At 43.4% G+C, this 15,424-nt stretch overlaps 1 protein-coding gene across 1 annotated transcript in view; it reads left to right on the top strand.

The window, feature by feature from the left end:
- The window catches only part of LOC126248669 (uncharacterized), a 239,137-nt gene that overhangs the window by 122,694 nt on the left and 101,019 nt on the right, over nt 1–15,424 (top strand). The window contains exon 3 of the mRNA XM_049949899.1: nt 1,407–1,497. Coding sequence (XP_049805856.1) covers nt 1,407–1,497 — 91 coding nt within the window. The remainder of the gene's footprint in view (nt 1–1,406; nt 1,498–15,424) is intronic.

Below are 15,424 nucleotides of genomic sequence, written 5' to 3'. Positions count from 1 at the left end.
GGACAATCAGCTGACTTAACTTTTGCGAACAGCATGGAAAGCACCATATAAATAGTTCATTCAATGCCTTTTTCAAATTTAAGCTTCATTTTCAACTAAGGACTAAATTTTTTATTCCTCTTAAAGCATTAGGACCCTTCGCACAAATCGTAAAAACGTAATTTCCGTACACAGAAATGAACTGTTGAAGTGCTCATTCGTTTTTGAAAATTGCAAACTCTTGAAAGAATGGGCCAATTTATGCGAAGTCACATGGTGTGTAGAGTCGTATACTAGCAATAAGTGATTAAAATGGCAGAAAAGTGAAGTACATGCAGGAACAGCAGCCACGACGTGTGTCTACAATGAATGGTGCTCTTCACGCAGCCACGTAGCAAGGCGTAAGAACAGTGGTCGTGGGAAAATCCTTGCCGATAGGGAACAGAGGCGAGTATCACGTGTAATTTTAATAGCAATCATTTAAAGAGCCACGAGATTTGCCGCTATCAGTGAATGTAGGTCAATCTCAATCAGCTTTCTACCGAACGTTGCAGAGGAAAATGGATGCCATGGGCACTTGGAATCTAGTACTTCGCGAAGGTTATTAGTCACAGCGGTACATTAATTCGCACGTGTTCAGTTTGACAAACAACACAGAAACTGGACAATATGACACTGGAGGCGTGTAATCTGGTCTGACGAGTCGTGATTTGGCTCTTATCAAATGACCTAAGTAACTGAGTGCGACAACCTGTTGAAGCATTCGACTCTGTGTCTGGAGGATGTTTTGGGGGACTATTAGCGTATGACGACTTCGACCCACTCATTCTGGCTACAGTTAACCGGGATTTTTATTTCAACATTCTCGGGTAACAAGCGTGGTCCTTTCTTCTACATCTTCATAATGAGTGTCCTGTGGACACTTCCGTCTTCGAAGATAAAAAAAAGTAGTGTTATCGGAGCTGCACACCTACGTTCCTAGTTTGAACCGACCAGCCCGCTAAGTCACACAATCTTAATACAATAGAGAATATCTGGGGCTATTTGGAACAGCTGATGAAATGTAGCTTACATGACACAAACATCAATGAGTAGCTTGAGGTATATATGGTATACCTGAAAAACCTTGTGGACTCACCCCATTGCCAAACTGTGGCCAGTCTCAGGTCTAGCGCTGGTGTTACACGGTGTTATTGTGACATCTTCTGTGGGGGGGGGGGGGTGGCTAAACTGTTTGAACGCCATGCTTGCTTTACCGTTAGCATGAAGGGTTATAGGACCGCCCACACACCTATCGACAGAAGCCTTATCGTAATACACTGATTTAGAAATAAAGTGCATTATGGAGAAATTCTGATCGATTGTAATAATTGCATAGGCGAATCGTTGTGTATTTTCTCTGCTAATAGGGTGGTTCTGTGTTGTAGGATGGAAGATTCGATGCGGAGCATGCTGCAGTACAAGGCACGCAGCGAGCAGCTGAAGCAGGAGAAGACGAGCCTCACCGTGGCGTACGAGGTAAGCGTCCTCCTCGCACGGCGTTGTTTGCTTGTTCGAAGGTTTGCCCTAACTTTGCAGACGCGCACAGTGTGTATCAACACGGTAAGTTCACCCCAGGAACTAATCAAGGGCGTACTCAGCGAGGGGCACGGAATGACAGCTGCCTCCCTCCCTCCCCCCCCCCTCCCCCAACACACACATTTTCTTACAAAAAAGGTTATGATCGCGAACAGAGCTTACATCCTGCCCCGACTCACGGACGGACGTATCAGTTCAGTATCAGTCTGCAGAAAACAAAACATGTAATGGGTATTGACTTCCGTAGTACCCATTTGTCATGAAATATCAAAATCATTTCCCGTTAACTCTATTTTCCTTGAAACAGAAAATGTCCGATGACTCTGTCCTGAAAGATTCCAGTAGCATTTTACGTTCAGTACACCATATTTTCGTGTTAATCAGTTGTGACCAAAGTTACAAAAAATGTGGATATAAAAATAATTGACAGGAAAATAATACGTACTAATGTCATATAAGCTACTCTCTCGGCTACGTAAATTGTAGATAGTAGATACGTGCTGTAAAGTGGTGACATTAGTATGTCTGGTGACTGTCAAATACAGTTCTGAGTTTTATTTTGTAAGACACTGCGCTTCGTTTCCTCACACTCTTCCCACTTCCACGAAAGACGATGACCTGGCCCCCACCGTAGCTCGGATCCTATGTACGCCCTTGGGAATGTTTGCTAACACACAGAGAGAGTAGTCTGCGAGTCTGCTCAGTAGTCGGAGTACCGAATGACGCGATGCAGTGGTTAAGATGCTGGACATAGTTTATTGAGAAGCGGGGTTCAAATCGCTTTGTGGAAATCCAGCGTTAGGTCTTAACGTAGTTCTCCCAATTACGCTATTGGTGAATCGTGGTCACCCTTTGTTCAATATCCGCGTCATTGCAGGAGAAGAGACCTGGTGCCACCAATAACATCGGGACACTAATCGCCATTCAGTACCATGGTGTTTATTGTCTTCCCCACCCTTCAAAAAAGTGATCTGATGAAACTCAAGACGATGTTGATCTGTTTCGACAGCATGTGCTTGATCCATCGTCAGTTTCTACCCAACGGAGGCGGGGAAGACGATGAACACCTTTCCGTTGACTGTCTCTTGGTCTCCTGCCGTTGGTAGTACCAGGTCTCGTCTCCAGCAATGATACGGATACCCAACAAAGCTTGACCACAGTGCTCCGAGCGATTCCACAACAGGCATACGATGGCAGTTCCAATCAGCTTTACAATCGATGTCAGAAGCGTGTTGTAGCTAATGGCGATTACTTTGAAGGTCAGTAAGGATATTTTGTTTGTAACTCTTGTTTCCTTTATTTTATGATACTATTCAGCGACTTTCCAGACGCACCTTCTAGAAGTATGCGAAATAAAGGACCTAAATCACAGACTATTGCCGAAATCACAAACAGACGAGGACCAAATTTGCGGTAAGGTCGGAATACCGTCACCGATTTAAAAAAAAAAAAAAAAAAAGGTTCAAATGGCTCTGAGCACTATGGGACTTAACACCTGAGGTCGTCAGTCCCCTAGAACTTAGAACTACTTAAACCTAACTGACCTGAGGACATCACACACATCCATGCCCGAGGCAGGATTCGAACCTGCGACCGTAGCGGTTGCGCGGTTCCAGACTGAAGCGCCTAGAACCGCTCGGCCACACCGACCGGCCACTGATAAAAATTTGCGTTGTATTAACGATGTTGTTTGAAGATACGTCCTTTAAATAAAGTTTGTATCCCCTGTCTTTTGCGTTGTGTTAAGGTACCGCTGCATTGCCTCTGCGACGTGGCTATCGACGCCGTTGGCGGCGCAGTGTTTCTGTGTACAAGTCTTTGAAAGCAATAGGCACTGACTTGGCTGGACAATTCAATAAGGAGCAGCTTATCGGTGGCCCAAATGTGTTTCGTGGACTAAGAATGCAGTCCACGTGTGATGTTTCTGCTGTGTTTGGAGGCAGTACATGGCTAACCTTGGCTGTTGCATGGGGGAATAATGCTGATTACGATGGCATGAAGCTTTCCCTGATGCGAACATCTTGGCTGGGAAGTAATGGAATATAGCCGAGAGTAGAGATCTACTGGCTAAGGTTTCCCTCGTAGTAAATGGTTTCTCATCAACTCTCACCTCTCAATTACGCGTGTCTTCATGAGCGCTGCTCGGGCTACGTATCTGGAATGCCTTTCTGCATTTCTCGAGTGAGGCGAGGTCGTTATTGAAAGGGCCCACCCGAGGTGTCGTTGAGCCAGCTAATATCCGCGCTGTAGAACTGCCATTAGTTGCTGTTCCGGAACAGCGTCTCTCTGGGCAATGAGCTTATCCAATCAGCGTCGGTTATTAAGCCTTCACAGTGCACTTCTCCCACAGCTTCCGACGGGAGGGTGGGAGTCCCTTCGTGTTAGCCTGAAGGGGGCGAAGCAACCTCGCCCGGTCGTCCGGTTTGCAGTTTTTGATGATGCAGGGAGTGCGATACGGTACTATATACTGCTTTCGTTTTAATTCTGATGAAGACCGAAGCCGATAAAATTGTATAAGGTGCTTAAACGAAATTGCTATAGAGACTGAACATTGGTTAAAGAGGTAATAAGATCGTTGAACTTCACATGGAATATTTATTCTGCATTGTCATCGCGATAGCGCTTTTAGAGCAGTACACGTCATAACTATGTCTTCATCCGTTCTTCAGAGCCGGCTGGAGTGGCCGAGCGATTCTAGGCGCTACAGTCTGGAGCTGTGCGACCGCTACGGTCGCAGGTTCGAATCCTGCCTCGGGCATGGATGTGTGTGATGTCCGTAGGTTAGTTAGGTTTAAGTAGTTCTAGGTTCTAGGGAACTGATGGCCTCAGATGTTAAGTCCCATAGTGCTCAGAGCCATTTGAACCAGTTCTTCAGAGTCGTTCGGCTCACAGCCATTCCTTAGGAGCGATGATACTGGCTCTGAGCACTATGGGACTTAACTTCTGAGGTCATCAGTCCCCTAGAACTTAGAACTACTTAAATGTAACTAACCTAAGGACATCACACACATCCATGCCCGAGGCAGGATTCGAACCTGCGACCGTAGCAGTCGCGCAGTTCCAGACTGTAGCGCCTAGAACCGCTCGGCCACTCCGGCCGGCCGCGATGATACTGATGATTATTACAAACGACATCGTATTATATTTTTCATTGTTGCTAGAGGAATTCAGATCATCAAAACTTGCATACAGTTCACATCTCAGTACGTTAACTAATTATTTTTGTAGCGCTACGTGCTTATCTACAGTATGCTGGAAACTTTTATGTGTAGCACCGATAAAGGACAGCAAATCAGTGCTAAGTTGAATGGCACTTTTTCTGCAACATTCGAGTAATATCAGACACTGGCTTTGATACCTGAAGCTGCTTATCGTTCTTATTCAGGGTCGCATTAAGTATCCCTATACAGAATGCACTGCTCTGATGGACAACGGTTACAATTGGATCTTCACCTAAAATTAGAATATAACTATCTCCGAGGCAAATGATATATTCCTGTGTCTGTGGATCTGTACCATTTTGAAGCAGTGCTTAACTAATGATGTATTTCAAACACGACTATTGTAAACCTAAAGGAACTGTCCCCGAAATTTGATGAGTTTGCGTCTATTTTGTTTCGGAGGCTGCTGGACGTTTTCATAATGCCAGCACTGTCTTATTTATGGCCAAGGAGAAAGAGGCGGCGTTAGAAACAGTGTACGCTGCGAGATTCCGTAGAAATTCGGATTACACACTACGGCTCAAAATCTGGTCAAGTGAGCGGAAGTGCCCACATCGATGCAGTAGACATACAGTATGGATGATACAAACTTCCACCGGTAGTAGAAATAACTACAATAGAGCTGGAAACAATCTTGGAGATGCTTAAACACGCAAAAAAAAAAAAAACGCGTCAGAAGATTCAATGGTCGTATTGTTCTACTCCCGGCAGCCTTGTCCCTGCTGCACAACTGCTGAAGCATAATCGTAATAATACTCATATGTGGATTATTTCGAAACTCACAAGATAAACTGTAACCTACGTCCGCGGTTTGCAGTAAATGTTTCCGCCACTTACCCATAGGCTGTGCTGACGGCACCGCAGACCTAGTCCTGGCAGCCACGACGCAGATGGAGTTACTGGCTGGACAATACGTGAGATCGGTCACTCCTTGCCTGTTAACTGCCGTCCTGTTCGTGTATCGTAATTAGAAATCATCAGAAACATACATAGGTATCCACTTGAATTAAAATAATAAATAAAATCTCTGGCACGTGGTGACAGGAAGTGTAATGAAACATTCCAAAACAAAGGCTTTGTAATATATTGTCCTTGAACATTCCAGATGTCAAATGGTTCAAATGGCTCTGAGCAGTATGGGGCTTAACTTCTGGGGATATCACACACATCCATGCCCGAGGCAGGATTCGAACCTGCGACAGTAGCGGTCGCGCGGTTCCAGACTGTAGCGCCTAGAACCGCACGGCCACCACTCCAGATGTCAAATCGAGCTTCAAGATTAATATTTATCTTGAACAAGAAAGTTTTTTTAACAGTCACACGTGGTCAGTATTCGTTGTGGAGTTACGGTCAGAGAAGATAAAATAGAAGGGTGTCACCTAAGACTCGGCGGCACGCATACAATTTTTCCAATGCGGACGACCGTCAAACTGGTTTTCGTAACGTACTTATTCCAGTGGAATTGGCGCTAGACCCATCAGTATGGAGAAAGACTGTTATTGGTGTGGGGTTGTCATCGAAATTTTTGGAATAAGAAGTGTCTTACAACCGATAAGACATAGGCGGTGCAGTTAGCCTACAATGGAATAAAATACAATACTACAACTACTCGTCATACATGTGAGATCTTGTCAACAACATTGCGTAAGACATAAAACAATCCTGGAATAGTTTTAATTAAAACCAGTGGTTGGTGTGAAGCAGGATGAATAGAGAAAAGATATCGTTAGAGTTTAACGCCCCTTTGTCATCAGACTACTGTATTTAGAGACAGAGCAGTAATCATTTGAGATAGGTGGATAGCTGAAGGAAACAGCCTTTCCCTATTTGAAGAAAAATCTAACGAGGAAGCGTGTGACCTCGAAGGTTCAGAACTGCACGAAAATGTGGATAGAATACAACCCTCTCATCCTAAAACCGGATGTACGAACCATTCTTATGCAGGATGCACCTTTTGTCTGCTACTGTCGTCCAACGGTCGCAAGACGATAGCAAGATCTTACTCTGTCAGGATTTTACTCTCAAAATGTTGCCAAGGAAACCAGGAAATATGGCTAACCTCTTAATGTGTTTTCTTTAGACAGTACGAATTCTACATGAGAAGGATTGTTGATTTTTTAAGACTGCAGTGTGAAGAACCACAATTAAGATTACACGTTCGTTATTTCCTCATCAGACTATACTCTCTGCTACGCAATCAATTTTTTTTTTTTGTACTGAAGTACAAGCCTATGTTACAGTATGCCTGGCAAAAATTAAGTTATGGAAATGTACTTAGGGTGGCATTTATTATTCGACTGCTTCAATGCAGAAGAGATGCTGAATGTGGAAATGAGGGTTCAGTCAGATGTGAACAATGTCTTGTTTCACTGCGTTTTGGCCACTTCACTGAAATCCCATACCTGCCCTTTGAAAACTTAGTAGCTTTGCGGTACAATCAGGTCAGTAAAAAAGTTTGTTGCTTGGATAGCATAATTATTTCAAGCAGAGGGAAGTAAAGCAGAAAGTCGTAACAGTTAAATATGTCTGTCTTTGGTCCTGTTATATGAACACTTTGTTTCTTCGCGTTACGAGAGATCCTCTTTTTAGACCCTAAGTAGGTGATACTTCAAATGTATCTCGTAGTAAGACGCTCAGATTTGCATGCGGACGGCTCATAACACGAGCGATTTATATTCTAAGCCTATTTTCGTGCGGTTCTAAGCGTTTGAGGTGGCGCGCTACACTCGTAGGCATCGTCTGAAACAAAAACAACTTCGAATGAGTAGACAGGGATTTGAACCTAGCTTTCCTTTTTTGCTTGGGTGTTTTTTTTTTTCTTTATACTTAATAACTTACGAGTTATTAGTTGTAAAGAAGAGAGTCTGAACCACTGACAGAGACTACGATATGAAATTTCATGTACCAGTTTATGATTGCTGGAATTGTATCGTGGCGTAGATATGGGAAAGTGCTGTCAACAACTTTCTTTGGGAAAAGAAACAGCGTTTTGTGTTTAAATGGCTCAAATGGCTCTAAGCACTATGGGACTTAACAAATGAAATGTTCAAATGTATGTGAAATCTTATGGGACTTAACTGCTAAGGTCATCAGTCCCTAAGCTTACACACTACTTAACCTAAATTATCCTAAGCACAAACACACACACCCATGCCCGAGGGAGGACTCGAACCTCCGCCGGGATCAGCCGCACAGTCCAAGACTGCAGTGCCTAAGACCGCTCGGCTAATCCCGCGCGGCGGGACTTAACATCTGAGATCATCTGTCCCCTAGACTTTGAACTACTTAAACCTAACTAACCTATGGACATCACACAGGTTCATGCGGGAGGCAGGTTCAAAATGGTTCAAATGGTTCTGAGCACTATGGGACTTAACAGCTGAGGTCATCAGTCCCCTAGAACTTAGAACTACTTAAACCTAACTAACCTAAGGGCATCACACACATCCATGCCCGAGGCAGGATTCGAACCTGCGACCGTAGCAGTCGCCCGGTTCCGAACTGAAGCACCTAGAACCGCTCGGCCACCGCAGCCGGCCCTGAGGCAGGATTCGAGCCTGCGACCGTAGCAGCAGCGCGGTTCCGGACTGAAGTGCCTAGAACCGCTCGGCCACAGCGGCCGACTGTGTTTAAATAAAATACACTAATAAGGCAGCAGATTCGTTTGAATATCCGCAAAAATAATTTGCCATTACGACAGTAGTATCCACGTAGGAGAAGGGGCAAGGTAGCTCATTACCTTCGAAACTGCTTTTGTGTCCAGTTAGGACTACGTTAACGTTCGGTCCCGCACCGTTAATTGGTAAGGAGACGGCGATAGGCGAGACGTTGCGGGAATATCGCCATAAACGACTGGCGCGGGCTCTGCGCAATTAGGCTGTGCCGCCCCCACCTCGCTAAGCGGTAATAATCGATGGGGGCTGCCGGGGGCAGGGATTCCCGCTGAGCATCGGCGTTGCCAAGCCAAGCCAAGCCAAGCCAAGCCGGGTTGTGCCGCAGCCGGAGGGCGATGGGCGACAGGCGCCGCGCCGCTACCATCACGACAGGACACGACACTACGCAGCGACCACTATTCTTGTCCTAGAAGGCACAGTCAAACAATACAGAAACTCCACTCATGCAGCTGCACCTTTGAGAGTCTACATACACACACACACACACACACACACACACACACATCTCTTTTTGCGCGTTGTTCTCTTTCAGAGGAGCGTCTTGGATCCGTTACTGATCCCTGTAGTCAAGTCTGTTTAAATTCGGATAACGTTAATATGGCAGGAAACAAGTTGGGGTAAAGCAGACAATGCTCTAGTACAAACTCTATATATAAAAGGCATTGTCCCGACTGACTGACTCACTCACTGACTCATCACTTCCCAGCGCAAACCACTAATGATACTTACTTCAGATTTGCAGAGGGTGTTGTTCTTATACTGTAGGTATCGTTTAAGAAGATATTGTTCGAGATTACACTGCTAAAGAGGCGACTTAGGGGTCGGAAGACTATCTTGAAACTATGTCGCTATTAAGGAAATTTTGAAGCTAGAACAACGAAAATTGGTATTTGGTTTCTCAGTTAGAAATAAAAAAAAATGCATGTTTCAGCGTCTTTGGAAATTAAGGGACTAAAGAACCTCCACGAAAATTAGTATTGACTTCTCGTTCAGAAATAAAAACAAACGAGTTTCAGTATTTTTGGAAATTCAGCTCCTAAGGGGGAGAAATAGGGCATGCAAAGTTTCGTGAAAATATTTCATTATGAAATCAGAATCGCTTTTTGGTCAGAAGCACATTCAGAAAAGACCTTGCTCCTACGGCCTTAATTAGCGCGAATAGTTTAAAAAGTGTTGCTGTTTGTGAACTAAATCAAAAAAAGCTGTTGAACGGACACCACAGGAAATCGGCCATACTCGGCTGACTCCCGGTCACCTCCTATGGCGCGAGGACCCACCGCACTGTGGCTGTGGTTCCCATCTCACTGTGATACGCGTCGTGTTGGACTGCCGAATTTTAGCCGCCCTGAGACGGGCTTTTACATTCCCACCACACTGCCTACGGTGTTAGGAGACAATGCCTCAACGGCTGATCTAGCTTTACGTTTTCTTCGAGAGGCAGATTTTCATCACTCAATCTAAGGGTGGGCGTCTGGTCTTCACCCTTCCTCTTTCTTTGCTGTTTGTTCGGCTTGATGCTCGTCTTTTCTCTCTTTGTGTTCCTCTAGCGTTGTGTTTTTCGGCTAGAGATTTTAACGTGCTCCAGAGTGACTGGCTCATGCACTTCTATTCTTACGATGTCCGCCCCCGGTAGCTGAGTGGATAGCCGGCACGGTAACAGCGTGTTCGGTCAGGGGGTTAGCTTGCCCTCTGTAATAAAAAAAACTGAGTTAATGGATCAACGACGAACTGAAACGGGTGTCTTGCGACGTCCTCACCGTGCAGATGAAACGAACGAAAACGAACAAAATGAGATTAAAAAAAAGTGGTCAGCGCGACGGACTGTCAATCCTAAGGGCCCGGGTTCGATTCCTGGCTGGGTCGGAGATTTTTCTCCGCTCAGGGACTGGCTATTGTATTGTCCTAATCATCATCATTTCATCCCCATCGACGCGCAAGTCGCCGAAGTGACGTCAAATAGAAAGACTTGCACCAGGCAAGTGGTCTACCCGACGGGAGGCCCTCGTCACACGCCATTATTATTATTATTATTATTATTATTATTGTTGTTCTTGCGATCAGCCCAAGCCATCTGCTGTGTCATTTTAATACATTCCTCTGATTTTTTCCTTTTATGGCACGTTTTCCCCATTTGGTTCACTTTTTTTCTTTCAGTGTGTTTCCCAGTTAATTTTACACCTTTTTACTTTCGCCGACTCCTTTTGGGAACGGTTTCACCCCGAGACCTGTTTGCATGAGCAAAAATGGACTGATAACCCTGTAGTTTGGCCCCTTTACTCTCCAAACCAAGCAACCAACCAAATCGGCTTTGTCAAAATTGAACAGATAAGTAATGCATTTAATACATTAATTTTTCAGTGTGGATAGTACATCTTTATAAAATTAGTTTTCTTGTAGTTACTATGTAAACTAATCATTACTGATAACAAAACAGATACCACGTTCAAATGCGATTCCATGTACAGAAATATCCGTTTGAGATGAGAGAATTCACGAAGACTAGCGCTAATAACTAAAACTTATCCGATTTGTCACTTTCTTCGTTAACTCCCTTTACGAAATTAAATTGAGCTCGTTGGAACACTTTAATTGTGCAAAGAGTGGCAGCCATGTGAATGGTCACTAAGTCTTCTATAGTGTGTAGATTTACACATGAGCAATGGGCGTGACAACGTACAAATTAGATTAAAGAAAAAAAAATGTGTGCAGATCACATAGTCTACGCGAGCGAATCAGCGGTCGTTAAGATAGTGTCTTTACAACTTTTAGAAATGGAGATCAACTGCACCAAGAGGCTCTTGCACTGCTCTGCTCGTATACAATAGACTTTAATGTGGCACACTGTAATTAATTAATCAGCCAATCAACCACAGCGATGGTGACCCACACTGAGTGCGGATTTTTTTAAATTAAAGAAGTACGATAGTTGAAGTGGGCACCTAAGCGTAGCAACATCAGCTAGCTTCAAGAATATGACTAGGCGGGCGCGAGGCATGGTAATGCAAATACCTCGAAACAATTTTTTTAATTTTTTTTGTATCGGTTATCTCTGTTTCTAACTTGCTTTCAGATCTAAATGAGAAGTATTAGATCAGTACGCAATATTTAAAGTGAACTGGCGTTTGATTACAATGCACGTTTTACTTGAATATCTCGTGGCCCTTTTACGTAACTATGTTAAATCTATCCATCTTCGATACACTTTCTGAACAGTGCATGCTGCAGGTGAAATTACTATTTGCTGAATATGTTTTTAATCAGTTCCCCTCCTCAATCGCTCCTCTTTCACAAGTATCCCAAATGTATCACACAAATTGCCTACAGAGTCTTTACGTAGAGTCTTTACATAAGTAGTAATCTTGGCGGAAAGAGTAGATGGAGTATTGAAATCTGTCATAGATCTGATCCTTTGTTTTCACCAGCGTTCCGTAAACCACCACCTGCCTAGACTTACATGCGTCCGGAATTAGCCCGGCCAGTCAGGTTTTTAGTTGTGTCCAAGGTTGCAGAAATGTCCGCGGTTTTAGAATTTTATGACTGACGAGGATTTTTTTAAAATTTTAGACCTATATCTTCGACACTGCGATTTTAAACATTCTCTTATGACCGTGCCTCTCACAGCCGAACTTGGAGCAGAAGCTTACTTCAATGCAAAAGCGTCCGGTTCGCCACAGCTTTTCAAATGGTTCAAATGGCTCTGAGCACTATGGGACTTAACAGCTGTGGTCATGAGTCCCCTAGAACTTAGAACTACTTAAACCTAACTAACCTAAGGACACCACACACATCCATGCCCGAGGCAGGATTCGAACTTGCGACCGTAGCAGTCGCGCGGTTCCGGACTGCGCGCCTAGAACCGCGAGACCACCGCGGCCGGCCACAGCTTTTCATTCAAACGTTTAGAAACTCAACATGGGTGACGTATTTATGCTGTTTTCGTGTGTCATACAACTGGTCTATACGCTTTTGACCATTGTATTTCTACTGATTTCTGTCTCATCGTTTATCAATGGGCAAAAGAAAGTGAGCGTTAAATGTTAACCTGCAATAGGAATACAAATTTCTGAAAGTATGTAATGACAGTAACAATAAACATCTTTATTGTGCTCTATGTGCTGGACAATTTTTTGTTACGCATAAAGGTAGAGGTAATATTGAAGACCACGAGAAAACAGCTAAATATAGTATTTCTGTTAATGCTACTGCTTCACCAACCATTAGAGATTTTTTTAAAGCTAGTGAAAAATACGACTGAATAAATAAAGTTTAATGTTTCAGTAAACTGTTAAGACTTTCAAGTAATTTAAAAAAAATATGTCCTGTGTTGGGCCCAGAAAATCTGGGTATTTATCCTGGGTTGGAACCAAGAAAAATATGGTAAGCCTATACCTGCCATGTTTCTCCTTCCAATTAACAACAATGTGCTTATTTCTCTGCGAATCCAAATGTTTGCGCAAGGCTTTAACGTGCCGTGTGCATTTAGAACAGCAGAACGTAATTACCATTTTCCCCTAAATGTGTCTTTCAGCTGCCTAAATGTTAGCATTGTTCTAATTGGATTTAGATATAATTCCTTTGTTTCTGTTACCGAGTGGGGAAGCAGCCCTTATGGTCCATATTCTACATACGGTACCAGGATAAGATCCTGTCAGTTCATTACTCAATACATTTCGTACATTGTTTCCCTTACCAACCCACCCTTCCCCCAATATCAAACATACTTTTACACTCACTGTCTTGTACATCAGGTAAAGATTGAGCTCTAAGCAGAAGCGGCCTACACTTTTATGTGGTGTACTGACTGCCTCTCTATTGGGCTTTAGTACTGAAATGTGAATCGTCATTTGATTAATCATGATAACATGTATTACACACATGGTTCTGATTTTATGTGAGCACTCATTAAAACTGTTTAATGTTATGACCAACACTTAAGTTAGTGGAAAGTGCGTATTGATGACGGTAGTAGTGTCAAAAAACGAATACAAAGATATGGTGTTCGATAACTTCTCGGTCATAGGATTTTCTGGCTCTCAGACTGCAAAAATTTAAAGTTGCACCGTGTTCTTCAGTTTTCTATATGAAGACGAAGTATGCAATCTGAAAGGCCTGCATAATTGTAACTGAAAGAAATCGTTAATTTATGTACTCATGTTGCACCACATTGCTAAAAAATTCGAGAGATTGGTATCTAACATTCAGGTGTTTGTTTTGGGAACGCAGTTTCAGTTTCTTGTGTTTCAAGCTCTAGTTACAAAACACTTTATTACACTTGGTGCATGGAGCTTTCCCTTCATTCTTCGCCACACCAAATAAATTCAATATAGAATAACTCTTGTTTCTTGTGAGTGATTAGTGGCTGTTCTGTGTCGCACTAGCTTCTCTGTATCTACTGCGACTTTTTTATTGTACATCGAGGACACACGTCCATTGTCTGATTGTATCACAGTAATTTTACGTTCTACAGGCAGTTTTGACATCAACATACTTGTATATGTGAGCAATTTTCACTTCTGCAGTATAATTCCAAATAAACTATTCGAAATAAAATATATACATCAGCGTTCGCGGACTCCTATATGTGAGAAACGATTGTGGTTGATGCTGATTTTCTTACACACGATTCAAGGGATGATTTTTTTCCTCAAATGCGTACACAACACTCATACGATGTAGAAAAAGGGTTATAAATACTATGTTGATAAAGCACAAAAGGTCAAAAAAGGGTTATAAATACTGTGTTGATAAAGCACAAAAGGTCAAAGTTTTATCACAAATCAAATTATAAAACACACACACACACACACACACACAGAGAGAGAGAGAGAGAGAGAGAGAGAGAGAGAGAGAGAGAGAGAAAAGAGGGGGGAGTCACTTTCCACGCTGTCATTCAATATTTTATTTGAAATTCATTGCCTAGGATCATGGTGTAATGTTAAATGTGGAGAGCTAAATCAATGTCGATAGATATAAGAAAGACGGCGAGTCTGAATGCGTTGAACCGTACCGTATATATAACGACCTTTCATGCAACTCGATGAAGACTACTGTTTTCACCATGAAACTTTCACTCCACAGCGAAGTACGCGCTGTGGCGGAGCGAGATTGGAACACAGAATATTGACTTTCGCGGACAATATTCTTAGCAACTGGTCTATCCAGGCACTACCCGCCCTCGTAGATCACTTGTGCCAATACCTCCTTCCTGTTTCCCAAAGTTCACGGCGGAACTGTTGCATATCCTGTAAGAGACAGAGAATGGTACCTGAGTGATCTCGACTATCCGTCTGAGCTTACAGATCTGCTGCTGTACGTTTCTCCAGCCAAAAGAGTAGGTATTCGAATGTGTTTTCGAAAAATAGTCCACCACAAAATAGCCTAAAACGAGATTAAAAGAGACTCAGATCATCTGGCGTGCTGTACAAGGTGGTCGGAAACAATCTGTATAGCCTGTAAGGATGCTGCAGGAGGGTGGTGCTTGGATATAATTGTTGAGAAAAAAAATCGATACGTTTCACCATTTCCTAGTTAACTAGCATTGAAGTGAGCCAGTCAGGCCGTTGTGCGCACAAATTCAAGCGACACGCCAGATACAATTAGTGTCAGTTATTCTCAGAGCATACCGCACGAGACCGCTCAACCTTCGGCTTGAGTTCGATACTTAGTAGCGCCTCACGTCCAATTTTTGTGTCGCTCTCTTGTTCGGTTTGAAGACACCAAATCAAGAACACGTTTGGCGACAGCGCCTCTGGCGAGCCGCTTGAAAATGCGCACGCAACGGCCGTGGCTAGCTTAAATGCTAATTAACTCAGAAAAGGCGCTTAACGTATCGAATTGTCTGGTAATAATTGTCTCTCAACACAGTCTACCCTGCAACACCCCGGCAAGCTTTTCACACTGTTTTTGACCACCCTGTATAGCACGGACGTCGCGAGTACGCTAAGTGTATGATTGTGTGTATGGTAGGACGGT

The sequence above is a fragment of the Schistocerca nitens genome, chromosome 1 (assembly GCF_023898315.1).
Source record: "Schistocerca nitens isolate TAMUIC-IGC-003100 chromosome 1, iqSchNite1.1, whole genome shotgun sequence".
Lineage (NCBI taxonomy): Eukaryota > Metazoa > Arthropoda > Insecta > Orthoptera > Acrididae > Schistocerca > Schistocerca nitens.
This window is presented reverse-complemented; position numbering and strand designations above follow the sequence as displayed.